The following is a 26,184-nucleotide window of genomic DNA, read 5'->3' as shown; positions in this document are numbered from 1 at the left end:
ATTCAGAGCCTTCAGAGCCAGAACCCTTTGCTATCTCAGTTCTTGGTTCTCTTCCCCCACTCAGAATCAGTTTCCAGTACACAGAATGCTGTTTTCCCTCACTGTGATGCATGTACTGTTTCCATCCAGATCTGCTTACCTATTGTACCAGTTAAAGGTGAGGAAGCTCAGGAAGGAGGCTGTGATCTCTGGGTTCTGGAAAATAAGGAAGGCAGAACTCCAAGGTGAAAATTACAGGGGACAACAGTGATGAGGAGTGACACATTTCACCTTTACCTTTAAAAACAAAATCTTGATGATCTGGAAGGCTTTGCTTGGATACCACTCCCAGTTCACTGTGGATCCAGAGAGCCAGGTATAGCCACTGCAACAGAAAGCTTTCCAAAGAAATCTCAGGGGTACGGTGTTTCCACATCCTATCCAGCTGCTTCTCAAAACCTCCCCGAACTGGAGAGACATGGGAATACTGTGCACCAAAGACTCTCACCTTCTTTGCAGCTTCCCTCATTTCAGGGGCAGTATCAGAAATAGCAGAGATGATCACCAAGAGGAGCTGAAACCCATAGGAGAGGAGGTAGAGGCAGAAACGTGGTATGTCAGAGATGGAGCCCTGCAGGAGAGAAAAAGACCCTGGGAGTTACCAGTGGAAGAATCAAAGGGTGAGCTGGGCCTGCAATGGGTGTAGAGTCCGCATCTGTCTAGGCAGCAGAGGCCAAGCGATGGGACACTCCAGCCTATGGCTTGTTCTTGGCATCCTCCTTTCTTCCCTCTCTTCCCTACTTGACCTAGGAGTGTTTTGAACAACTGAGAGGGTGAACCACGGTTTCTGGGACTGCTTTGTGATTACAGCAAGGAGGATCTTTACATGCCATCAGAGTGCGAGCCAAGCAGGAACTGCTGCCAAAGAACCATTCGTTGAGGCCACCTCATCTGTGGCAAATGGATTCCATTCTGTGCAGCCCAGTCTCTCCTGCACCTCCTATACGCACCTGAACTGCTTGCCGGATCAGAGACTGCAGCTGAAACGTGCCACAGAGCAGGGAAAGGACGAAGAAAAGGAAGACAGCCCATGAGTCCCTGCATGTGGCAAAGCGACGGCTATCCTGGATCAGCAAAACAAGTACCTTAAGACAGACAAAAAATGCAAAGTTTTTGGATCAATCGTTCCACATGCTCATTGCACCAAAACCGCTTGAACTTAAAAGTTCTCAGTTCACTGAATATGCTCATTTTAAAAGAGCTCAGAACCGCAGCCTAACTGCCTGACACAGCAATGCTCAGTCTAGAGAACACATGGACCAGAAGCTCTTCAGGGCAAACTGATCAGAATATCACCTTAGCTGTTTCCACCCAATCCAGAACAAAAGTCACACAGTCCTCAAAAATCACTTTCTGGCTTAGGTCCCCTACCATGCCCAGTGAGAACAGATCAGGGCTGAACCTGAAAATTGAGACATGCAGTCTCTGGAGTGGGAACGGTGAACTCATAACCTCTAAAACTCCCACTCAGGGAGCAAAATTTGATGTCAAGCAGCCAGTGGTTCTTACCCAAGTGATGACATAGAGTCCAGGATTTGTGTACTGGACAGCAGGATTTTGACTGTCAGAGTTTGATTGTTGCCCTAAACCTTGGATGATGGTGAAGATCAGCTCAGTTAGTGCCACTAGTAAGAGTAGCACAGTCAGTGCCTGAAGAAAGTAAAAACAAAGAAAGTTTGCTAACAGTAGGGTCTAGAAGACCAAGGCTTCAAGGAGCCTCCAATCAACTGCAGTGCCTGTAGGACAAGATCCCAGTCATCCATAAAGTAACATGTCCTAGTGGCTTCTGCAGCAGCACCATTATGTGAACTATCCTCTATCAATTCCCTCTTGATGATGGACACTTCCAAACCCACTACACCTTCCACCTTTTCTCCTCTTTCCACTCCAATATGTCTTTGGAACTAAGTGATCTCTGCCTATCCCATCACAAACCTTCCTCTCTCCCACCTGCTTAGTGAAGTAAATTTGAGTGACGGATGATTTCTTTGTCCTGGATTTGCACATAGGGAGAAGTTGCCATGGACCAAGGAGCCAGATGAAGCCCAGAGGGATCCAGACGAGAACAGTCTGCTCAAAGCAGAGTGGCAGGTCGGCATCATTGCGATCCAGGAAAGAGGCGTTCTGGAGATATCAAAGACAAATAATCGAAGCTCCTAACATAAGCTCAGCTGGACTGCAGTCCTGCACCTGCCCAAATACTGCCCAATATGGCATACAAAGCTATATCATCCACTACTATCCCTTATCCACTATACTATGCATCTCCTTTCACCAAGGATGTCAGGGGTAGTATACGTGTACTGGGGTTCTGCTCTGATAGCAGCCATGCTCTTTTCCACTGCAATCAGGAACTGAGATTATTGATCCCCCCCCCTCACTCTATTCCTGTTTTACCTCAGATAACCTCACAAGACACCTTTCTTAAGTTTAACAAATAAATTATAGAATTTTATTAACAACTTCAGAAGATTAGATAGGGACTGTTTGCATAGAAAAAGGCAGTTTTATTTGCAGATTTTAAGATGGTTTCAAAGTTCGGTGCAGATGGTAATTGGCTTTTAGAAAATATTTCAGTTTGTCATAGAGTTCTTAATACTTGTAAAATTCCAAGATATTGCACAGAATATAGGCTAGCTCCTAGAAGTTTATGTGGTAACTCTGATGTCTTTTTACTATATGGAAAGGAGTACTTCCTAACTCACTTTTCCCTTCAGACTTTTCAAATTTTAGAATTACCTCACAGCATTTGAAACAAATCCTACTAAAGAACTAGGGATAAGAAATCTCTTTCACACACACAGCGTGTGTGATTCCCCTTCTAACAAAATAATTGGTCCCTCTCTGACACAATCTGTTTCCCTGTCAGTTCCCTCCATTCTTCCCACTCTGAATAGAAGTCTGATTAGCTCTGTTCTAAGAACCTGGGCTAGAAATTCTTCTCTACCTAGAAGTAAATTCCTTTCCTGGCTAGAGATCTCTCTCCCCTCCCCCCAATATTCTGTCTTCCTGCCAAAACTACAGGTCTCTCCCACACACTGAACACATTTGCTCTCTTTGAAACTGAGAGTTGAACTCCTCTCAAATCCTGTCTGAAGCTCTAAGGCCCCTTCTGCATATGCAGAATAATGCACTTTCAATCCACTTTCAATGTACTTTGCAGCTGGATTTTACTGTGCAGAATAGCAAAATCCACTTGCAAACAATTGTGGAAAGTGGATTGAAAGCGCACTATTCTGCATGTACAGAAGGAGTCTAAGTGTTTCTAAAACTCTGTTCACTCCCAGCCTGTCACTCACACTCTCAGGCTCTGTGAGGGTTTAATGCTTCACATTCTGGCACTTCTGTCTCTGCCTGCTGCTAGATCAGTCGCGGATAATTTCAGATGAGGGTAACCAATAATTGGGGGGGGGGGGGTTTCCCTTCAAAAATGTAATAGTTGTGCAGCTTTCATAGTGTCATGGTGTGTATGGTGATAATTATCTATCACATAAGTTCTCAAATTTGACTAATTCAAGGACCCCCATTTTCATTTAAATTTCAAGCCCTCCTGTCGTCCCTCACTGTTGCTTGCCCTGCACTTGCAGCCCCTTTGCTTCAGAACTGTGGAAGAACTGGGGTTAATTGCTACCAGAGTCTTCCTCTTCCTCCTTGCCCATCTGCTGCTTGTTCACACAGGAAGCAGAGCAGTCATTCTTAGCAGTATCCCAGCCAGTTCTGAAGCAGGCAAGGCAAGACACATGTGCCCCTTGAAGGCTTCTGTCCTCTGTGCCAGACTTGATGACACTGTTCTAAGCCTTTCTGCCTGTTATTGAGGCGAGTGGCACCTAAAAGGCAAGCAGCCATCCTACCATTTCCAATTCCATTAGACACAACCCACAAAGCCACTGGAATAATCTTATGCACCCCAATTTGAAAAATGGCAATCTATTAAGGCTCATGGATCATGGCATGGCTGCACAGTAGAATGCATGCCTTCCATTCAGAAGGTCCCAGGTTCAATCCTGGCATCTCTAGTTTAAAGTATCTTTAGTACCAGGTGTTGTGAAACCCCTTTCTCTGCCTGAATAAGAGCTGCTAATAGTACTGAGCCAGGTGGACCAATAGCCTGACTCAGTATAAGGCAACTTCAACCAAGGAAAGCCATGTCTTCATGAGTGATGGTTTTTGTAAACCAGCTCAATAGATACTGTGTTCAAATGCTGTGATCTGTTAAATAAAATGGAATTTAGTTTTAAGTGTAAGTAAACAGTTAGGTATACATTACATGGGAAGTCTGAAGGGACTGAAACATTTACTCTTCAGGAAAAATGGTTCCTGTGAAGTGACCTTGTCTAGTAGAACCCAAAGGTTCCTATGCCATCCTACCTCTCCACTGAGTCAAGTTATTACTTATTTCTGAAAATAGTTATACTCCATCTCCTCTTAAGTTTGAAGGATTCCTTCAATCTAAGGGGTGTTCTTCCCACATAAGTAGAGAAGACTCGTTGGATAAATGCTACTTGGATTCACCCAGTGGCTACAGTCAGAGATATCAAAAACCAGGGGGAAAAACAAACTTAGGGGAAAAAGTCCCTCCTCCATTTTTTCCTGAGAACATGTTATTTTCATTTTTTCCTCATGGAAAAATCGGCTTTCCTTAACAAGAGAACCACTATTGGTAAATTAGTTAAGTTTTAGAAATGGGCAGCAGCCCTATCAGCTCAATCCACAAGAGTACAACCTTATGAAATATAGTTGATCAAACACATTTCTACGCATCCATCACTGACCAAAGAGCAGATCTGAGTCACTCACTTGATTCAGCACCGAGACCATGAAAGAAACTCCAGGTATGTGTGTGTGTGGGGGGGATATTGCTGTGTCTTTTGAAGCAAAAATTTGAAAAACTGGCAGGGTGTCCAGGCATGGAATTTTGATTTCAAGAACTTCATGAGTGACTCCAGTTAAGTTAGGGAGACCCCTTGTATCTGCTGTGTGTTTGATATATGAACTGGTCCCTCTTGCCCCTCTGAGGGTGTAGAACTTCAGGAGAACATATTTGAATGCTGCCCTAAGACAACAGCTCTTTGGTAAAATACCAAAAGGAACATTAGGCTAGAAACTTTTCCCAGTCATGTTTATTTTTCATGGACAGAAATTAAACCTGTTCACAAGTTACAGTGAATGCCCATATAATCTACTTAACCGTATACACTTCAGTTTTCTTTATGTGTATGCTGAGTCAGTTTAAAGTATGCATCACTAAGCATGCAATTGAAACCACACATGTATCCAAGTACTGGCCCCCAGGGTCATTTGTGAACACATGTTGGGTTGTTTCTTACAAACAGGATGAGTATGTTTTCACTGCAATGTGTGAACAGGGCTAGAATTTTAATGGAGGGAATAATAAAATACATTATTTCCCATCCTCCCATAATGAAGTGATTCTGTCCAGTAAGGGCTGCACCTTGTGGTATTTCTAATCATACAAGTCATCCTAACCCCATCATCTCCTCTTCTGTGAGATCAATAAATTTTAAGAATGTAAGAAGATCCCTGCAGGATAAGACCACAGGACCATCCAGCCCAGCATCCTGTTTCACATAGCAGCCAGGCAGTTGCCCTGGGGGGACCAATGAACAGGGCACAGAGGCCAAGACCATCCGCTGATGTTGCCCCCTAGCATTGCATTTCAGAGGTTTACTTTGATATCATTGCTAGCACCCACTGATCCAAGAATTTGTCTGACCCCCTTTAAAAGTCATCTATGCTTGGGGCAGTGAATTCCACAATAAAATTACTCATTGACTAAAAGAAGCATTTCCTTTTGTCTGTCCTGTATCTTTCCTCCTCTATTAGATAACAAATTGATTTAGCCAAGGTTGCCTGTACAATAGCTGTCACATTTTGTCTTGCATAAGATCTCCCTTCTTTTTGACCCCCACCCCTTTCTTGAGGACATGAAATGTTGAGAATGGAACACTATTGAAAACAAGGAGGGAGAGGGCTTGCCCCTTACCAAGACAGGGAAAAACTCCCTTCTGAAGTTCACCACCCAGAGGTGGCAGGTTTCTTTACATTACCAACCATACAGACCGCAGGCTTGGCTCTTGCTGTGTGTGTAGTAGTATCCCCTGGTGTCCTAGCTCCCGATCAGCGCCGGCCCAGCCTTTCAGCCATCCTCTCAGAGTCCACAGCACACTGCTGGGCTCAGACTTATAGAGGTTCACTGCGTCAACCCCTGCCAGAATTTGAGTGCGAAGCTGCTACTTACCCAGAAAACGGAGCCACAGAACTGATCCAAGGTGGCTGCCATGGTGAGGCACTGTCTCCTCTTGCTCGTGCCCAGCTGTTGAGACAGCCACAGGAAGCTGAGAAGGGCAAAAGTCCCACATGCCCAACAATGGATGGGGTGTGTGTGTGCAGAAACAGCCTCCTGATGACAGGTCATTGATCATTAACTCCTGGTGCACATTTATCCCCTTGGAACAAATTCATGAACTCGGTTTGCCTGGATGATGCAGCCAGGGAAGCCAGGGTGGAGTTTCCAAAGGTTCCACGGGAAGGAAAATAATACAGATTCCAACAAAAACCAGCATTTTGTCCTAAGAGAGATGCGATGGGATGCTGCTGCTACTAATCTGATATGTAACTAAGTTCCTTTTATTATCACAGTGCTGTAATACTTTGATAAGCTTTATGTGTCTTCAAGGTTGGAGAATTCGCTTAATGATGCCATTTAATTACTTCAAATAAAACTAAGTTAAAGAATCCACTTATGTGATGTATCTGTTGTCTGGAAAGACAGTCCCTACCCCAGCCAAGATGGTCAATCTGCCCCCTTTCCTGTTCCAGATTATTTACAAAACTTTTTCTCCTATGCATTCTAAGATTGGCCTATCCTGGTTCTTGCTCTCCTGTATCTTTTTTGCCTGTGCAAAAGATTTCTGAAACTATGCAGCTGCTAAGTGAGAAGCCGCTACACAGCTATGTAGAATTCTGATCTATTCCAGGAAATCATATTTATAACACAGCTCCTTTAATTACACAGAATCCAGTCTCATAGACTGAAGCTACATAGGATCTCTATATTTCAACTGAGGTGGACTGAATTACAAAAAAGTTCCATTTAAAGCTGAAAATATAAGGGAACACTAGGAACAACTTTCCAAGATTAAAGACCAAACATGCTGTCAACCTTTCACCAACTAATCCCTCCTAGTCAGCAGTAGTATTGTTGTCCTCCCCAACCCCCCCACACACAAACACAGCCACTGGAATAAGCTGGACAGAGAGACTGAACAGAGTCCAGAGAGATTCTGCTGTCTCATTCCTTATACAATCAATAAATCCAGCACAAGTTGTGATTTGATCCAAACAAGAGTCCAATGTCCATCAAACAGCCAGTTTCTACCCTTTGCTGTTAATTATTGACTAATCAATGTACAACAGTATATTAGTTGCTCCCCACCGCACTATGGGGCAGTAGCAAACACCTCCTCTTAGAATGCTGAAGAGAATTAAGGGAATGTTTCCAGAATAAACAGCAAATTAACCTCCCAGTTCAATTTTGCAGTGAGATCCAGTTGCACTGCCTTCACTGCTTATAGAATCATAGCGTTGGAAGAGACCACAAGGGCCACCAAGACACAATCAAAGCACTCCTGACATATGATCATCCATTCTGTTTAAAAACCTCCAAAGAAAAAGACTCCACCACTCTCCAAAGCAATTAATTCCACTGTTGAACAGCCCTGACAGTCTGAAAGTTCTTCCTAATGTTTAGGTGGAATCTCTTTTCTTGCATCTTGAAACCATTATTCTGTGTCCTAGCCTCTGGGGCAGCAGAAAACAAGCTTGCTCCCTCTTCAACATGACATCCCTTCAAATATTTAAACATAGCTATCATGTCCCCCCTTAACCTTTGCTTCTCCAGGCTAAACATCCTCAGCTCCCTAAATCTCTCTTCGTAGCACATGGATTCCAGATCTTTTACCATTTTGGTTGCCTTCCTCCGGACACATTCCAGCTTGTCAATATCCTTCTTAAGTTGCGGTGCCCAAAACTGAACACAGTACTCTAGGTGAGGTCTGACCAATGCAGAGTGGAGTGGTACAATTACTTCCCTCGATCTTGACACTGTACTCTTATTGATGCATCCCAGAATTGCATTGGATTTCTTGGCTGCCATATCACACTGCTGACTCATGTTCAGTTTGTGGTCTACTAAAACTCCCAAATCCCTTTCACAACTAGTGTTGTCAAGCCAGGTGTCACCCATCCTATATCTGTGCATTTCATTTTTTCTGCCCAAGTGAAGAATCTTACATTTATTTCTGCTGAAATTCATTTTGTTCATTTTGGCCCAACTCTCTAATCTGTACAGATAATTTTGAATCCTGCCCCTGTCCTCCAGGGTATTAGCTACCCCTCATAATTTGGTATCATCTACAAATTTGATTTACATGCCCTCTATTTCATTATCCAAGTCATTGATAAAAATACTGAATAGCACTGGGCCCAGGACAGAACCCTGTGGAACTCCACTACTCACTTCTCTCCAGGATGAAAGTGAGCCATTGATGAGCACTCTTGGTGTTTGGCCAGTCAACCAATTACATATCCATCTAACAGTTGCATTGTCTAGCCCACATCTTTCCAGCTAACTTGCAAGAATATAATGGGGCACCTTGTCAAAGGCCTTACTAAAATCAAGGTATGCTACGTTCACAGCATTCCCTTCATCTACCAACTTTGTCACTCTATCAAAAAAAGATAAAATTAGTCTGGCATGACTTGTTTTTGAGAAACCCATGTTGATTTTCAGTGATCACATTATTCCCTTCCAAGTGCTAACAGACACTCTCCTTAACTATCTGCTCTAGAATCTTTCCTGGTATTGATGTCAGGCTGACTGGATGGTAGTTATTTGGGTCCTCTTTTTTCCCCTTTTGAAGATGGCAACATTAGCTCTCCTCCAGTCCACTGGGACCTCCCCTGTTCTCCAGTTCTCAAAGATTATAGCAAGAGGCTCTAAGATTACTTCTGCCAGTTCTTTAAATACCCTGGGGTGTAGTTCATCAGGCCCTGGAGATTTGAATTCATTTAAAATATCCAGGTATTCCTGTACTAGCTCTTTATTTATTCTGTGCTGAATTGCCCCTACTGTATCTTCTGATCCATTTCCCCCCAGTTGAATACTGTTGGGGTTTTTTTAAAGGGGTGGGGGACAAGGCAAAGAAGGTGTTGAGTTCTGCCTTTACTCTGTCCCTTTAGAATTTCTCCATCTTTTCCACGCAGTGACCCTATCATATCCTTTTTCTTCCTTTTGTTACGGACATAACCAAATAAATACCTTTTTATGGTTTTTAACATATCTTGCAAGTCTGAGCTTACTATGAGCTCTAGCTTTTCTGACTTTCTCCCTACACGTCTGGGCTATTGGTTTGAATTCCTCTTTAGTAATTTCCCCTTTTCCATTTCTTGTATGTCCCTTCTATATCTCAGCTCACTTGTGAGTTCTTTAAGACATCCATCCTGGTTTCTCTAGACATCTCCCATTTTTTCTCCTCATTGTAACTGTTTGAAATTGTGCCTTCAAGATCTCATTTTTAAGAAACTCCCATCCATCTTGTACTCCCTTCACTTTTAGTATTCTTAACCATGGGATCACACCCAGTAGTTTCTTAAGTTTACTGAAATCAGCTTTCTTGAAGTCTAGAATGGATGTCCGACTAGACTTGGCATCCCCTTTCTATTGTATAACGAACTCCAGGAGAACATGGTCACTCCCACCTAAGGACTCTACCACTTCCATTCCATTAATCAGGTTATTGTTGGTTAGGAGCAGATCTTAAAATAGCCAATCCCCTTGTTGCCTTGTCTACCTTCTGGACCATGGAATTGTCTGCAAGGCAAGTGAGGAAATTGTTGGACCTGGTGGTCTTGGATAAATAAAATCTCCCATTACTACGATTTTTCTTCTTTGTGAAAGTTTGGTCATCTGCTTACGTCTCTCATTTGCCAGAACGGTGTTTTGAGTTGACCTTTCAAATAATCCAATGAAACCACATCCTGGTTACTTAACCAATCCAATATATGCCTCCAGTTTTCCTGAATGCATGCAAGACAGATGAAAAATACCAATGTTTTGCCCTGAAGTTATTTGACTTTCCTTTCTTCTTCAAATTACTCTTGTAGAACATACCTGTGAAATGGTCCTCAGCTACCTATGGTTCTTGCAAAGTAGGGCCAGATACCATGAAAGGCAAACAAAAAAAATATTGCTCTGGTAGTACACATAATCACACTTCTATGAAACCCTCCTGACTGCTTTCTGAGTTACAGAAACTATTACCAGAGACTATCTGATGATGCTCTTAGCTAACCAAATTCTGGAGTCAGGCGGAAGGAGTGCACGGTGCGCTCTTTCAATTGTTATTCTCTCACATTCTTTTTAAACCTTGCAAAACTCCTTAAGTTGGTGTCTGGTATACTCATATACTCCATAGCAGTCAGGGACTTCCATCTCAGACAAAGCGAGCCAGGCAGCCAGAGGCCTGGCACATCTAACACATTCATTCCTGCTGCCTCTCTAGAAGAGGGAAAGGCAACCCCTGACACACAGGCCAGGAAGCAGCATACTATATTATTTTGCTGAGCACACAGCACTTGTTCTCTGCTCACTACCAGTTCCTAAGTTTCTGGTTGTGTTGATAGGGCTCAGCTTGCCTACAGTGTGCCTTGCCCAGTACAACCCTCTTCCTAGCCCTTCCCCCTTTCCCCACAAACCAGCATCTTCACAGGCAGATAGATGATGGCAGGGTTCTGGCTCTGTGGCTGAAACAGTTGCCCATCCCTGATCTAGAATAAGCACTAACCAGGAGGCCTCCAAGGCTGTGTGCAGCTCTGGCACAATTTCTTCTGGAGCTCTTCAAAGGCTCATCATGGCCTCTATGCGAAAAAGACCCACACTGACATAAAGTGGCTTCAGGGTTTATTTGAGGAGTGACAATCATAGGGAGGGCTTCCCAATGTTGTGCCCCTTTAACTAAGCCCCATCCCTCCCCAGAAGCTGCTCCCCACAGATCACACCATGACAACATCAAAAGAAAAGACTATGTGGGGCCAGAGTAGGAAGTGCAAAACAACCACCACGGGCTTCTTCATTTGGTTGATCCATGTCCTTTAAGCGCTGTCTGGGATGATGTTGAAATGTCTACATCTAAGGCCTGAGCTGATTCCAGGATTCTGGGCCTTCCTATCTATACACTGCACTCTTTTTCTACAGGGTGTTCTTTGCAATTGCATTCAGGGTCCTCACTTTGGCCACATCTGCCACCTTGATGGAATATTCAGATGCAGAGAGGTAGCCTCCCATGGTTACACTGGGATTCCTGAAAGAAAACCAACAAAGGGCTATCAGAAACCTGCTGTTCTTTCTCCTTTGGGTCACTATACAGAATCTACTAGGACACAATCTGCTTTCAGATAGAAAAATTGTCAGGCATACTAAATGCTATCCTCTGGGGGCTTCCTCATCCACAGCATCTGAAGCCAGACACTACAGGTAGATGCTTGCTCCTAATACATAAGAGTCAGACTCTAGCTCCAGGGTAAGTTTGCTTGTCAGGTTTCAGTTCTTCTCATGTTCTTAGCCAGATCACTATTCCAACCAGTGGAACTGAAAAAGGTCCACAAAGCATGGACCCTTCAGCAGATCAAGGGAAAATCTTGTTCAGTTACCTGAACTTCATGCCAGAGTCACTAGCTGAGCGAGCTGAGCAGTGAAACTCAGATGCACCAGAGCCCTCCAAGATTCTCTGCAGGTTTCTCTCTGTTATGCCTCCCCCTGGTGGAGAGAATATATTGCACAGTCACAAATCTGATGTCCAGTTAGTTCCAGAAGGAGCCAGGTTCCCAACAACTTAGAATACAAGATAACTCCCTTGTTCCGAACCTGAGGTTTATTCAGAAAACACATCAGACTTCAACGTGAATGGATGCTGCTATCGCAGCTGTTCAGGAGCTAGGCCCTCTGAATCTTGTGTTTCCTCGAAAGGAGGACATTTACACTACAGAAGCTAGTACATGCAGGCATTATATTGATCAGTCTGGCTGCCTTACTTAACATAAATTGGTTAATTGTTAAGGTTGTCTATAAAACTTATGGGTAGCCATTGACTTGACAAGGGAATATTAATATTACTTGATGGTAAGAAATTCTCTCCTACTCCCTACCCTCAAAAAGGGACTCCCATTAGCAACAGAAGTAAGAGCAGGGAGATAGATAGAAGCTGTTCAGATAGAGTTCAGAACTATGAGTTTTTATTAGAATTGGCTTTGGGCTGAGGACCCAAACACTTGCCATTGAAATCTCATGTAGACTCAACAGTTGTGCTGTCTGTTGCAGAAGTGACACTATATTTCTCCTCTGATTTGTTTTTGTATTTGTAAATAAACAGATGACAATTATACATCTCCAGCGGCTTGTCTCATCCAAATTGCAAAAAACAACCTTGTCCCACTGCCATGAGACTTTTCACTTCCTGAGGAAGTGTTTCAGCTTCAGCCTATTCCAACTATTAATACATATATATACCCTTGCAAGCAAAGTCTTACCTGGCACAATAACAATTCTGCCTTTGGCCTGAAAAGGAAGAGGATAGGGGTTTAGTGGCATTGCTTGTAACGGAACACAAACACATAAGGGCCAAGACCAGGCAACAATGGAAATCCAGTATATTTGAAAATCCTTATGTTTTTATGTTAAATGGTGGGCATTTTTTGAAAGTAAATTAAGTAGGAGTATGCAATCGTACCTCCTTTAGGATAGCATAAATCTACTTCTCTGTGACACTGGTATTATGTGAACAAATCAAAGACAGCAGTGCTGGGCCACAGAAAAATCCAAAAAAACAAAAGTGGTTTAATATCTTTTATTAGGGCCAATGAAAATATCACAAAGCTTTTAAGTTCTTCAGAACTCTTCAGCAGGATGGATTTTTTTTAAAGTGTGGAAACGTTAAGGCCTTTTATGTGCAACTTGTGCAGGATGAATTGCAGTCTTGCAGCATAATGCTCTGTATGATACTCAACAGTAAGTCCCAAGTAACTGTGCTCAGGGCTATAACCTTAATTAAGCTAGGTCCGTGGTGGCGAACCTTTGGCACTCCGGATGTTATGAACTACAATTCCCATCAGCCCCTGCCAGCATGGTCAATTGGCCATGCTGGCAGGGGCTGATGGGAATTGTAGTCCATAACATCTGGAGTGCCAAAGGTTCGCCACCACTGAGCTAGGCAGTACTGGGTACAGCCAGTGTGGTATGGTGGTTAAGAGTTTTGGGCTAGTATTTAGGGACCTGGGTTCAAATCACCGCTCATGTCTTGGAAGCTTGCTGGATGATCTTAGGCCAGTTATACTGTCAGCCTAACCTATCTCATAGGGTTGTTGTAAGGATAAAATACAGTAGAGGAGAATGATGTAAGCTGTTTGGGATCCCTATTGGCTGAAGAAGTGGGCTGCAAATGAATTAATTAAATAAGTAAATGTTGCACCTCAGCATTTTGAGAACAAGGAAAAATGGCAATCTATATGTATTATTTCCCTATGATATTTAAATACATATTCTGAAAGCAAACATGTTTAGTATTTGCTATTCTATTTTTATTATTTTAATTTTCTAGTATGAACAAAAAAAGGAACATGAACACCTGAAGCCCACAGCGTTGGTATTCCTTTACTCTTATACTTTGCTTCATAATTCTTGAGATAACAGTCTGCACGAAAGCAAGCAAAAGGTATCAACATAGTTACTAAGCTGGGAGAAATTACACTTCACCTGATCCATCAGCCTCTTTAATAAAGGCAGCCCCTCCAGGGCTGAGCTGTCACAGCCACTGGTCAACACTCGTTCGAACCCCACTGATATCAATGTCTCTAATGCTGCTAGTGGATCATAGACCATGTCAAAAGCTGTAAGGAAAATGGAGCATGTCAGTTTGTACTGGCAAAAGCAAACTCCAAGATGTAGACATCAGCCACATGTTGAAAATCCAAATCTTATTGCAAAACCCTGCTGTTTAGTCTATAGAAAATGCCACATCCATGGTAAGCATCACTTATATATGCATACTCAGATTTCATTCTCATAGCCCCAGCAGACATAGCCATCATACCTGTGCCATTAGTCCACAAGACAGCAATCCACATTGTTATTTTCCCTTCCCCATTCCAAACCCCAGAAACTCACCTCTATGAAAGGTGACCGGCAGGGGGCGAGAAACAGCTGCAAAAAGAATCGATTCCCAAGTGGTTAGTGGATATTTGTCCAGTGAGAATCTTTCCCATCCAAGCAGGGGAGTCAAAGACAACCCTTCTAAAACTGGCCCTTCTAACAAAGGCCCCACCCCAAACACTTCAGTGAGAGCAAACAGTATCATTCCTCATTGCAGGCCTTTTGCTGGCAGTCAAATACCATTTTATTTCAAAATGGCTTTAAAATTCTTGGTCTCTTTGTTCTTTTTAAAACAAGGGTTAAAACTTTTATTGTTTCAATGCTTCTGAACTTTAAATGTATTTATAATGTAGACCCGTTGTGGGGTTTTGTTTTTTCACTTTATCTGTGAGTCACACTAAGCAGATTTTGAAATGGAAAGCAAATATATAAACAAACAAACAAAGGCAGTACTAGCAGGCAATCTGATTTAGTTTCTCCCATTCAACCACTCACCCAACAGTGCTGTGCAGAGCTCTGTGTCCACACGCCCATCTTCCGTCAAGGCTCCAAATACCAGCCCATCAGCCCCATATTGCTTGGCCAGTCGAATGTCAGCCTTCATCACTTCCACTTCCCGGTCAGAATAGAGGAAATCCCCCCCTCGAGGACGGATCATCACAAATACAGGCACCCTTATACACTGCTTCACTACTTGCAAAAGACCTGTAGGCAAAAATGGATTCAGTTCAGAGCATGAACAGCTAGCTATTCCAGTAAATAGAAAGCAAAAACTAGAACTCTGCAGTGTGACGCAGGCCCACCAATCTGTGGGAGAGTAAAACTCTCAGCACTGAATCTTGCAGCTACAATGGAGAAAAGAAAACGTCTTCTTGGAACAAAGGAAGTGATAAGGCTGCTGAAGGGGAATAATGACATAACTACAGCTGGCCTTGTCATAAGCCCAGAAGATGCCAATGAAAAAAAACAATGGTTTTACTACAAGAGTATGCAGAACACCACTATTGTTTTAGAGGCTTGTGAATGGTGAAATTCATTTTAATAAATAGATGAACAAACATTAGCTACTTCCTCCCTCTTTCATGAACAAAGAGCCTGGAGGACAGATGGTCCAGTTTACGATGCTCCTATCAGAACCAGTCCTTAATGCTTGGCGGCTTCAAACAGATACACAATACAGAAAGCTGGAGAGTTGCATCTTAGCTTGCAGGTACCAACTCACCAATACTAGGTGTAGTTCCTCCTTCCATCAGATTAGCACACAATTCAAGGCGGCCAGCACCTGCAGCAAGAGCACAAGCTGAAGTACAACTTCTACTGGGCTCACAGATTTCACATCTGAAGAAGACAACAGGAAACTAAACAAAAGGTCTCTCTCAAGTTTTTATTTAGGGAAAATATTTGGCTACTTCCATCTCACATAGGTAGATGAAGATCATTAAGAATAAATAATCTGATTTTAGCCTATATTCTATAAGCAGAGTTTTGCTCCTGGAATACATTCAGTGAACTAAACAGAAAGTCTCCACCATAAAACACACACACACACACAAATACTGCAAGGGATCCCTCTGCTACAAGCACACTCCATAACTAAAACTAGTGATTCACAGTCCAAGCACCGTCCAAGTAATCCTTCTAAGCCCATGGATTACAATCGCATTGTGTCACTATTCTAGATCGGAGCTGTGGAGATTTTTTATGCTATTCACAGGGTGACTCACACCTTCCTTTGCAGTCTTTTTGTAGCATTACCTCCCCTTTCTGCATTTACGGCAGACTCCACTGAATCAACGCATACTTCCATGAGAAAGCCATTGGCCATTCCTAGAAGAGAAATACAGTAAAATATTATGGGGAAATCCAGCTCTGCTGTGACAAAACAGAAAAACAGGTGCTGAGAAGCATGCTCTCTAAAGTTCCATTATACTGAAGTATTTAGTTGGATCCTTTCATCTTGAGATGTTCAGGAGTGGCTAAACAGCAACAGGTTGACAAAGTGTAACATGCTAGCTTTTACAAGTCACCAACCACAATCTTTACAGAAATGAGCAAAAAAGTGGATTCAGAAACAACTTTGGCTAGTGCAGAGCAATTCTAGAGACCCGATAACAGAAGGATCAGTTACAAAAGGCATTCTGACATCACAGAGCCTTTCATGAAAGGTGTGTGTAAAGTTGTTATCCTAAATTCCCTTTCTTCAGCCCTCTGGGCATACAAAGTGAGCAGATGCAAATTAGTCATCCTGATGAAGTGTGAGTTTAATAGTTTCCTACATGTGTATTTAAAATACTGTCCATTCAACTCAAACTTCTGCATTTTAACCTTAATGAATTGTATAGGAATCATTTAGAAACATAGAATCACACAGTTGAAGCTTGGGGTAGTTGTGAGGTAATTATACTGTGAAAAAAATCACTGACCCAAGGTCACTCATTAACCACCAGGACTGAGCAGGAATTCGAAACAAGAGTCCTTCTGGGTCTGATATTCTAACCATCCACACAGTGGCTCTTTTCTGGCAATCTTGGGCACGCATACCGCCTTTCTAGGACAAGGGCATAGAACGTCTTTGTTCAATAAATACAAATTTACACTTAGTATCATCGTTAATTTCTTTTTATGGTTTTAAGCAATTAAACTGCACTGACTAAACATTACAGCTTTTAGAAGAGGAAGAGAGCCACCGGATGGATTAAGCAAAACCAAACGGCAGGCTTTTTTCCTGGAATTTACGACTTCAGAGAAGAGAATACGAACGTAAGATATTCTGATCGCAAAGATAATTCCTAAACAAAGGCAATTTGAGCCTGCGGAACATGCTGGGTGATCCCAGAGGGTGCGCCTGATTGCCCACGTGCCCTCATGAAAATCAATACAAGCCACACTGTGCAATACAACAGGCACCCATGACTTCCGCTCTTGACCCCGCCCTTAGGATTCTGTTTCCCTTCTGAACTCGGTTTCCGGTCGAGTCCCCGCCCACTCACCCGCGACCCACCCTCCGGCCCCCCCCGCTTCCTGTCCTCTTCTTCATCACGCGTCCGCCTTGATGGGACTCTGGAGGCGACGTCGGTATTGACAGTTCTGTCAAGCGCGCCCTGAGGAGAAGCCACGCCCCTCCGTTCCTACCTGCCCTGCTGAGCGCGAGAGAAAACAAGGCTCCTCCTACATGTCACATGGTATCATGAACATGGACTGGTGTTGGTGTCTTGTATTCCGGAAGTAGTTGTAACAAATCTGATGACAGAAACAAACTACGTCCGGGTTGTATTTGGAAGTGATGCTGCTGCGAGCTTTTACTTGGCAGGATTCTGGTTGTATTAGGCTCCTCGTAGAGGAGGAGCCTTCTCCTAGCCAGGTATCTTCAGAGGATTCCGTGGTAGTGAAATAATTCCTCGACTGGGGAGGCCTTGGTCTACAAATGGAGAGGAGGTGGTGGCCGAACAGGCTGTGCTTATTCAAATGGCATGAAGGCAGGGACGTAGGTATAGATTTTTTTTTTTATGGGGGGGGAGGTTGGGGCACACCCCGCCTGCCCAGGGCATGGCCACGCCTCCCCAAGCCCCGCCCCTGGCCTAGCGCTGATGATGTTGAATCCACACCCTCAAACAGCATCACTTTCAATGGTGTTTAAACTAGAGAGCCCAAATTCTCCTTTTAAATCCACCTTAAAGGGAGAATCTGGGGTCCCTAGTTAAACAACGTTGAAAGTGATGCTGTTTTGGGGTGGATTATCCCCCACCCTGAAACAGCATCACTTTCAATGTGGTGTAGTGGTTAAGAGCAGGTGCATTCCAATCTGGAGGAACCAGGTTTGATTCCCCTGCTCTGCCACTTGAGCTGTGGAGGCTTATCTGGGGAATTCAGATTAGCCTGTGCACTCCCCACACACGCCAGCTGGGTGACCTTGGGCTAGTCACAGATTTTCTGAGCTCTCCAGCCCCACCCACCTTGTTGTGAGGGGGCAAGGGCAAGGAGATTGTAAGCCCCTTTGGAGTCTCCTACAGGAGAGAAAGGGGATATAAATCCAAACTCTTCATCTTCTTCTAAACTGAGGACCTCAGATTCTCCCTTTAAAGGGGTGGATTTAAAAGGAGAATCTGGGGAAATTTGTGTGCCTGCTGTCAGGGGCGCAATTGTTAAGCTATAAGCACCAAACTTTCAGGGTATTTTTAGGAGACTCTCTCCTAATGATACCACCCAGGTTTGGTGAAGTTTAGGTTCAGGGTCCCAAAGTTATGGACCCTCAAAGGTGTAGCCCCATCTCCTATTAGCTCCCCATTGGAAACAATGGGGGATGAGAGCACCCCTTTGGGAGTCCATAGCTTTCGACCCCTGGACCAAGCTTCCTAAAAAACTTAGGTGGTATTGATAAGAGACTCTCCCGATAATATCTCAGGTTTGGTGAAGTTTATTAGGGGTCCAAAGTTATGAACCCTCAAAGGTGTGGCCCCCATGTTCTATTAGCTCCCATTGAAAACAATGGAGGATGGGGCACCCCTTTGGGAGTCCATAACTTTGGACCCCTGAACCAAACCTCACCAAACCCAGGTAGTATCATCAGGAGAGTCCCCAAACAATCCCTGAAAGTTTGGTGCTGCTAGTCAGGAATCCCAGCCAGGCTCAGGAACCTACAATTCCCATCAGCCCCTACCAGCATGGCCAATTGGCCATGCTGACAGAGGCTGATGGGAATTGTAGTTCCTGAACATCTGGAGAGCCGCAGGTTCCCTACCCCTGCGTTAGCCCAAACAATGCACCCCCTGCAGGCCAAAAACTGAAAAAGTACTAAAATGTTTTTAAAACCCACAAATGGAGGGGCGGAGCTTCAGACATGAATGGGGGGGTTTCAAACCCGAGAACCCCCCCTTACCTACGTCCATGCATGAAGGGAGTCTTTAAAAATGTTCCTTTGCTGAAACTGCAAGTAAATTAAGTAAGGAATGACCTCTATTAGAACCTGTTGATGTGCTAGATATTTAATATAATGGAAGGGTTTTTTAATGTGGAGAAAATAAAAAGGAGTCTTGTGTGACATTAAAGGTGAACAATTTTTTATTTTACCTTGTATCTTATTGAACTATGTCAACACTAATCCATGAAAGATTGTGTTAAAATAAAGAGTCTGTCTTTAAGGTGCTACAAGAGTTCTGTCAGTTTTTACTGCACAGACTAACATTCTCTTTTGTGCTTGATAAAGGATCATTGTGAAATGCAATAACCAAATAGCTGCCACAGCTTACCTTCAGTTGTATAGTGAATATCCTTGTGCTGTGATGGCAGCTGCTGCCAAAGCAATAGTTTAAAAAATCTGCTCTGCCAATCAGGAGATTTGCTGGGTAAAAGGCCAAACACTTTCTAAGGACACTTGGCAGGGGTCAAGAAAGGTATTGTTGGGTATCATGGTGCCCAATGTCACCACATTGAGGACCCTGGAAAAATGTCTTCTGCACTGCAGGCAGAGTTTCTGAATTATTAAGAGAAGAATTTTACAAAAAAGAAGCTTCTCAGATGATTCTGGTTCTACAGTCTTGTTTGAGAAGCAGACCTCCTTGCACTTTAGTTGTTTATGCAGTGAGGTGAGGGTTTGTATTCAGTGGATTGTGGCTAATTGTTAACCAGCTCCTTGTTTTCTTCTTTATTTTCAGCAGTGTCTTCGGTGGTGGCGATGTCCACAAGCACGGACACAGCATGGCACAGTGTCAGAAGTGGCTTCCCATCCAAGATTGGCAGTGCCATCTATCCCCAAAGCTGTGAGAGATCGGACCATAGGCCGTTGGCTCTTAATTTGCAGTGGGACTGTGGCTGGAGCTGTGGTGCTGGGTGGTGTCACAAGGTGAAGCAAATTAGCCTCCATTTCCTCTGGAAGCCTTTGACTATATTTTCTTTACCTACTCTATATTTTCCAGCTGACAAGTTCAGCAGATCTTTCTGCATTCAGCAGTGGTCTGTTCTTTCTCTCTGGTACACTGTTTTGAAAGATGCTACGAGGAAGAGTCATTCCATCCTGTCTGTTATAATGTGTGGATCCCAAAATATAGAGACACAAATTCCCTCTGCCTTCTGAATGCCTATTCTATTATTAATAAGAAATAGCAAGGGTCTATTTTTCATGTGTCCTGAAGGGACAGGAATTTCATATTGTAAGGCCTGAGAAGGGGATGTGATAATGGCAAATATACATCCGAGAAGAAAGTGTGTTAGAAAATAAGGCATGCTGTCTCAGCCTAAGGTCCTTTGGGGTATCCATTGCAGAGACCTTGGATGGTACAGTAAAGTCTTTTTGGATTACATTAGATAAAAAAATAATAGGCATACTCTAATACCAGCATATCGCCTGGTCTGGAATATTTACTTACTTTTATTTCTGCACCAACTGGCAAGACCTTTGTGAGAGCATTTCAATAGTCTAGCTCTGAAGTAACCATAGCATGGATCCACATGATCAGATAGCTGTGTCATGAATAAGAAGAGTCCATCTTCTGGGCTAAATGAAGCTGGTATAATGCCTTTTTATATCTTATTTTAAAGACTGATGGCTATGCTTGCTGTGTGTCCTATTTGTTTTGCTCCCTAATCTGGATTGCTGTCAGAAACATTCCAGAAGCATCACCTCTCTTCCAGCTGGATTTGCCTCTAGTGCACCCAGATATCAAATGCTGTGCAAAGTTAACATGGCTTTGAAAGTGGTTGTCCCTTCATATGTTTTAACTGGTCAGGATTAAGGTAGTTAAACTTGGAATTTGTATGTTTTGGTATGTGTTAAGTAGTATGTCTAATCCATATTATGAATTCCAAGTTGAAAATTAAGGTGAAGCAGTTAATTCAGATTAATTCTGAATTAAATGTGTTGTTTTTATTTCTACCATCACCATTAGAAGATTACAGGTAGAGTCTGTTTGCCTTCTGCATTGCTGTTGTATCTCTATATCCTCACCACTACTACATTTCACCCATCCCTCAATAGAGAATTATTGATGTGCCTCTCCTTCTCAGGCTGACAGAGTCTGGGCTTTCCATGGTTGACTGGCACCTAGTGCGGGAGATGAAGCCTCCTCAGTCACAGCAAGAGTGGGAGGCAGAATTCCAAAAGTACCAGCAGTTTCCGGAATTTAAAATGTAAGTGTGAACTGGACTAAGATTACCAGAGAATAGATTTCTCTTACGGGAAAAAAAATCTGATGTCACCATCAAATGGCCTTTCCTCCAGCCGGAGTCACTGGGGATAATGGCATTTGGATGCTTTCTTGCAAGAGAACACTAGGTGGAAAGAGGAGAGTGGGTGGCATTACCTGGCTGCTGCTGGTTCTTAACACTCTTTTTTCCCAATCCAATAGCCTGAACCATGACATGACGCTGACGGAGTTCAAATTCATCTGGTATATGGAGTATTCACACCGTATGTGGGGAAGGCTGGTGGGGCTGGCGTACATCATCCCAGCAGCCTACTTCTGGAGGAAGGGCTACTTGAACCGATCCTTGAAAACCCGTGTCCTTGCTCTTTGTGGGCTAGTCTGCTTCCAGGTGGGGAAAAATCACTGCAGCCTTGGAATCCTTCATTGACTGTAGGTGTGTGCAAAGTAACTGGGATAGAGCATGAGTTCCTGCAGGCTCAAGGAACTTAGCTAATGCAGATGAGTCGATAAGACAATGATATGCGAGAGCTTCACAGATACAGCAGATAGTGGTTCTTGCATAGTCGTGCAATGAGAGCAAGTGGGTCAGCCTTGTGAAGTGGTATTCCTTCCCCTGCTTTCTCATCTTTCCTGAAAAGACATAATGAAAAGTCAGCTGGTGAAAGGGAGCTTGATCTCTGCTTTTAATAGTGTTGCTGTGGCAGGCGGGGCGGGCACACAATGTTAACAAGGAGAGCAGGATTTGTTTCACTATAATTTTTTCTGGGCTTTGTTTCCACAGGGTCTGTTGGGTTGGTATATGGTAAAAAGTGGACTAGAGGAAAAGACAGACAGTCATGATATCCCTCGGGTCAGTCAATATCGTCTAGCTGCACATCTGGGCTCTGCACTTATTCTTTACTGCTCCAGCCTTTGGACTGGGCTCTCATTGCTGCTGCCACTGCACAAGGTTTGTTGAGAAATGGGGCACAGAAGAGTGTCGTCGGCATCAGTGCACTCTTTAGAAGGCTGTTGCTTAATGAAATATGGCAAGAGAAATGCGGGCTGCAGAAATTCCAGTCTAGCATGTAGTATTTTAGATAGCTTTGGTGCCACAGTTCATCCAGTGCTAGTGATACCCTTTTTCTCTAGTAAGTCTCTTAACACAAATTATAGAATGGTGCAGCAGAAGAAACAACCAGATCCCCTTTCACTATGGATCCTGTGAAGAAAATGCATCTAGAGGTTGCAGTTGTGAACTTGAGTAGTGTATTGGATTGCCAGCAGGATTGAATAGAGCACGAGTGACATTCATGATAGCTGCTAAGAACACCTACTTATTTCTGTAGGAATTTCTGGATTTGCAGTTACATATAATTGAATATAAGCTTTTGAAAAATTATGCAGTACCATTCTTGCTTAGGAAGATTGGGGAGAGCTACTGATGCTGCCTTAGAATCCTGACAGTGAAGCAAAAATGCCAGCCTTTGGCTTGGAATCTGCTGGCTCTGTTTGTTTATTTGCCTAAAGAATACTAATTGGTTGTTTTATTCATGGAATATATAAAGAGGTTATTACATATTTCTTTGATCTTCCCATTGCTTGTCTTTTGACAGTTACCTGAAACCCACCAACTTCTACGCTTGAGGAGGTTCAGTTATGGAACAGCAGGCCTTGTTTTCCTCACTGCCATCTCAGGTAACCTTCCTAATTGCTTTGCTTTGAGTCCCATCAAAGAGTTTGGCCTTTTCTGGCTCTAAAACCCCTCTTCCTGCAGGCAAGTCAGTGTTTTGAAGAACGGCTATGTAACCTTGGAGAAGAAGCTTAAACTTTCTCCTTGATTCATGTCAATCCAATGGCTAGTTCTACTACCTGTATGTAACCAGGTTATCATCCTCATTCTCTGGAATTATAGGGGCATTTGTGGCAGGATTGGATGCTGGACTTGTATATAATTCCTTCCCCAAGATGGGAGAACACTGGGTCCCTGATGATCTCCTTGCTTTTTCCCCACGTCTGAAGAATTTTTTTGAGAATCCTACAACTGTGCAGTTTGATCACAGAATCCTGGTGAGCATCTTCAGCTTTATCTTAACAGCTGCCTCTTCCTTGAGTGTGTTCCTATTGGACTTATACAAAGTGGCGGAGGAGTTGTGAGTGTGGGATGTAAGCATCTGTAGCTCAGGGGCAGAGCACATAAATGCATGCCTAAGGTTTTCTCTTCAGTTTCTGCCATCTTCAACTAAAGGATCTCAAATATCAGAGCCAGGCAAGGCTATCTTCACTGAATGTTGTGACACTGGTGGTTCAGTCTGTACTTCCTTCCTGAAATTTTGCATTTCATGTTATGGCTGTAGCCATAATCCTTGGGAGACTATGGGTTCATTGAACACATCTGAGAAAAGCAGTCTGAGAGTGCCATTATGCAGGTGGTACGATAGCTGGCCATATACCTGCGTTCTTTGTTGATGTCCCCATTTAGTGGAATGGCTTGCCTAAGGAGGCCAAAAATTTCCCCAGATGTCTGTCAGTCTACAGATTACATAGAACAGAATCATTCAGGTAAGACTTTTTACAAAGGGACAGGGGTGTAATATAATGGAATGATTCAGGAGGATGTGTGTTTATGAAAGAAATAGACTTCTTGTATGTTTTAACCTGCTCTCACTGCATTGTTTTCTACTTTTGTAAATGCATTTTCTGCATTGTTTCTGATGTATCTGATACTTTTTTCGTTTTGCATTTTTTTTCTAACTTTTGTAATCTTGGTCCTATTACATTATTTATAGGGTGTTTCATGCTACTTGGTTACATTGCTTTTTATTGTGTCACCTGACTTGAATCTCAGCAAGCAAGACAGAATAGAAAATCAAGTAAATAAAAAATGCTAAAGCCTGCAAATGATACTGGAGATCATAAAAGGAGGGTGGAAAAGAAGATATCAGTTTGAGCTGGGAAGCTGCAGGGGTCAGGGCTGGATTCAGTGACTTAAGTGTCTGTGAGAAAGTTCAGCATATGTATAGCTACCAGGTATATGAGGCAACGATTGGGTCCCATGTTTATTTTTAAAAACACATGTTTCCAGCAGGAATAATAGATTGAACCATCATTCCTACAGTGTTGAAAGCATGGCTTTGTGAATCTACTTGCCCTGTAAAGTAGGGGCCATTCCCTTGTTACTGTCTTCTCATCCTTTCAGCAAGTGCTTTTCTGTTCTTTCTTTAGGGAACCTTGTCTGTCACGGCTGTCACAGGTTTGTACCTGCTTTCTAGGAAGATCCCTCTCCCAAGCAGGACTAGGTTGGCAGTGGCTTCTTTACTGGCTGTGGCATACCTCCAGGTACTGACTCTCTCCTTTCATGCAGCTATGCTGTTTGCCATTTCCTTGAGGCTAATGGCAACCTTGATTCAGGGGTTGAATGCAAAGTTCCTCTTTCCTCCAACAGCTTGTACCTAATAGCAGTACTCTTCTGTTTGCCATTTAAAACTGAAACCAGCCACCATAGCACATTCTTTTCTGCCTTCTGAGCCTAAAACTGGAAAGAAAAATTAGTTCAGTGGTGTTACATCATGGGAAATACCGTGCAATGCTACAATGGGATGTTTTTGCTTTCTGTCTGTCTCTGATTTTAAATATAGATGGCAGAGGTCGCTGCCAGAGCATCTTTATTAGCATTTTATCACAGAAACACTACTGAGACCCTTTTTTAATGGGAGTGGTGGGAGTGGAACGGAGACCATAATGGAGTGGGCATCCATTCCATTATTATTTGTAAAGTTGTGATGATGCAGATGAATAGAGCGAATATCTAACTTGCCAGCAGGTGTGGAATTTCTAGGCATAATTCTTCCTGTGTAATAGGAATCCTATGCAGACCTAGAGATATACTTCTACATTGCCAGTATACTTCCTTGCTGCTCATGCTCATGCTCACCCTTGCCCTTTTTTCTCCTCTGCAGGTCACCCTGGGTATCAGCACACTACTCCTGTATGTCCCAACTTCTTTAGCAGCTACTCATCAGTCAGGGTCCTTGATTCTGCTCAGTGTGGCTCTGTGGCTGATTCATGAACTTAGGAGGATCCCTAAATAGCTGCACCTTCCCAGCCAGATCATTTCTTTGGGCCTGAGGACTCGGGGATGCTGTCCTCACTACATGTGTTGTATGAGCCTCTTCCTGGAGTCCTCAGCTTGGTCAGAGTGGAAATTTGACATCATGATCTGGAGCACTTGATTGCAAAAATTGGTTAACATACACCGCTGTACCTGAATTATTTGGTCAGAGTGTGCAGGGGATAAACTGCTTCTATTTTGGTCTGTACTGTGCCTCACGCTCTGATGTGCTGTTTGGCTGGGGCTGAGTTCAAGAGCATTCTATAGCATTTATTTTCAGAACTCTATTGAGGAATGAGATTATAGGTGTATAAAATTACTGGAGAGTGGAACTGGGATTTTGGATGAACAAGCAAGGACTTGGTATGTTAGAGATTACAGTGTGCGGTGAGGCTGGTTGTATATCCTGGCCAATCTGTGTTTATGAACCACGTAAGCAAAAGTCTCTAGTTGCTGTGATTTAACTACGTTTTTCAAAAAAATGTTTGAAATGTCAAATGATGTACTGTCCCATTTAACCCTTTTGAATAATCACATTTTCCTTATTTAATAAAAAACAAAATGTTTTCCCATTATACCCTATTTGTATTATGTGTATTAAATGTACATTTTCTTCACTTGTAGTTGTCTTAATAACATTGAATACTGCAGTTACTGTCAGCACCTATAAATACAACATTAGGATAAAAAGG

General features: G+C 43.1%; 3 protein-coding genes across 9 annotated transcripts in view; 1 reads left to right on the top strand and 2 right to left on the bottom strand.

The window, feature by feature from the left end:
* Positions 1 to 6,405, bottom strand: part of ABCC2 (ATP binding cassette subfamily C member 2) — a 28,601-nt gene extending 22,196 nt beyond the window's left edge. Inside the window, exons 1-6 of the mRNA XM_048505685.1 lie at positions 6,299 to 6,405; positions 1,990 to 2,163; positions 1,549 to 1,689; positions 990 to 1,124; positions 488 to 610; positions 140 to 195 (exon numbers count right to left, since the gene is read on the bottom strand). Coding sequence (XP_048361642.1) covers positions 140 to 195; positions 488 to 610; positions 990 to 1,124; positions 1,549 to 1,689; positions 1,990 to 2,163; positions 6,299 to 6,340 — 671 coding nt within the window. The 5' untranslated portion in view covers positions 6,341 to 6,405. The remainder of the gene's footprint in view (positions 1 to 139; positions 196 to 487; positions 611 to 989; positions 1,125 to 1,548; positions 1,690 to 1,989; positions 2,164 to 6,298) is intronic.
* A 4,598-nt stretch (positions 6,406 to 11,003) lies between these two features.
* Positions 11,004 to 16,219, bottom strand: LOC125437374 (copper homeostasis protein cutC homolog). Of its 2 annotated transcripts, none has more exons than XM_048504838.1 (8): positions 16,019 to 16,219; positions 15,486 to 15,545; positions 14,759 to 14,968; positions 14,279 to 14,314; positions 13,868 to 14,001; positions 12,646 to 12,673; positions 11,770 to 11,875; positions 11,004 to 11,420 (listed from the first exon to the last, which is right to left on the bottom strand). In XM_048504838.1, exons 1-8 carry the CDS (start codon positions 16,086 to 16,088, stop codon positions 11,309 to 11,311), a joined length of 756 nt encoding a protein of 251 aa, XP_048360795.1. In that variant the 5' UTR covers positions 16,089 to 16,219; the 3' UTR covers positions 11,004 to 11,308. The 2 variants fall into 2 exon arrangements, with proteins under 2 accessions (XP_048360795.1, XP_048360797.1); XM_048504840.1 differs by having other exon boundaries at positions 15,990 to 16,093.
* Positions 16,220 to 17,404: 1,185 nt separating this feature from the next.
* LOC125437635 (cytochrome c oxidase assembly protein COX15 homolog) lies at positions 17,405 to 26,067 on the top strand. 6 transcript variants are annotated; one of them, XM_048505413.1, is made up of 10 exons: positions 17,539 to 17,624; positions 19,915 to 20,102; positions 21,263 to 21,385; positions 21,604 to 21,790; positions 22,184 to 22,351; positions 22,998 to 23,079; positions 23,297 to 23,451; positions 23,864 to 23,943; positions 24,607 to 24,720; positions 25,341 to 26,067. In XM_048505413.1, exons 1-10 carry the CDS (start codon positions 17,547 to 17,549, stop codon positions 25,387 to 25,389), a joined length of 1,224 nt encoding a protein of 407 aa, XP_048361370.1. In that variant the 5' UTR covers positions 17,539 to 17,546; the 3' UTR covers positions 25,390 to 26,067. The 6 variants fall into 6 exon arrangements, with proteins under 6 accessions (XP_048361373.1, XP_048361370.1, XP_048361369.1 ...); XM_048505416.1 differs by lacking the exons at positions 17,539 to 17,624; positions 23,864 to 23,943 and adding an exon at positions 17,405 to 17,445; XM_048505412.1 differs by lacking the exon at positions 23,864 to 23,943.
* The last annotated feature ends 117 nt before the right edge of the window (positions 26,068 to 26,184 follow it).

Source organism: Sphaerodactylus townsendi, linkage group LG08, assembly GCF_021028975.2.
Source record: "Sphaerodactylus townsendi isolate TG3544 linkage group LG08, MPM_Stown_v2.3, whole genome shotgun sequence".
Classification (NCBI taxonomy): domain Eukaryota; kingdom Metazoa; phylum Chordata; class Lepidosauria; order Squamata; family Sphaerodactylidae; genus Sphaerodactylus; species Sphaerodactylus townsendi.
The sequence above is the reverse complement of the archived record's forward strand: the minus strand, read 5'-3'. Positions and strand labels throughout refer to the sequence as shown.

What these genes read in the sequence shown, in the direction of transcription:
- LOC125437374 (XM_048504838.1), bottom strand. Translation starts at nt 16,088, where the DNA reads ATGGCCAATGGCTTTCTCATGGAAGTATGCGTTGATTCAGTGGAGTCT. An exon ending in GCTCTGCACAGCACTGTTGG is followed by an intron (nt 14,315 to 14,758) that starts GTGAGTGGTTGA and finishes TTCTTTTTGCAG; the next exon opens with CTGTTTCTCGCCCCCTGCCG. An exon ending in CAGAATTGTTATTGTGCCAG is followed by an intron (nt 11,876 to 12,645) that starts GTAAGACTTTGC and finishes TCTCTCCACCAG; the next exon opens with GGGGAGGCATAACAGAGAGA.
- LOC125437635 (XM_048505412.1), top strand. Translation starts at nt 17,547, where the DNA reads ATGCTGCTGCGAGCTTTTACTTGGCAGGATTCTGGTTGTATTAGGCTC. An exon ending in GTGCTGGGTGGTGTCACAAG is followed by an intron (nt 20,103 to 21,262) that starts GTGAAGCAAATT and finishes TCTCCTTCTCAG; the next exon opens with GCTGACAGAGTCTGGGCTTT. An exon ending in TTTCCTCACTGCCATCTCAG is followed by an intron (nt 23,080 to 23,296) that starts GTAACCTTCCTA and finishes CTGGAATTATAG; the next exon opens with GGGCATTTGTGGCAGGATTG.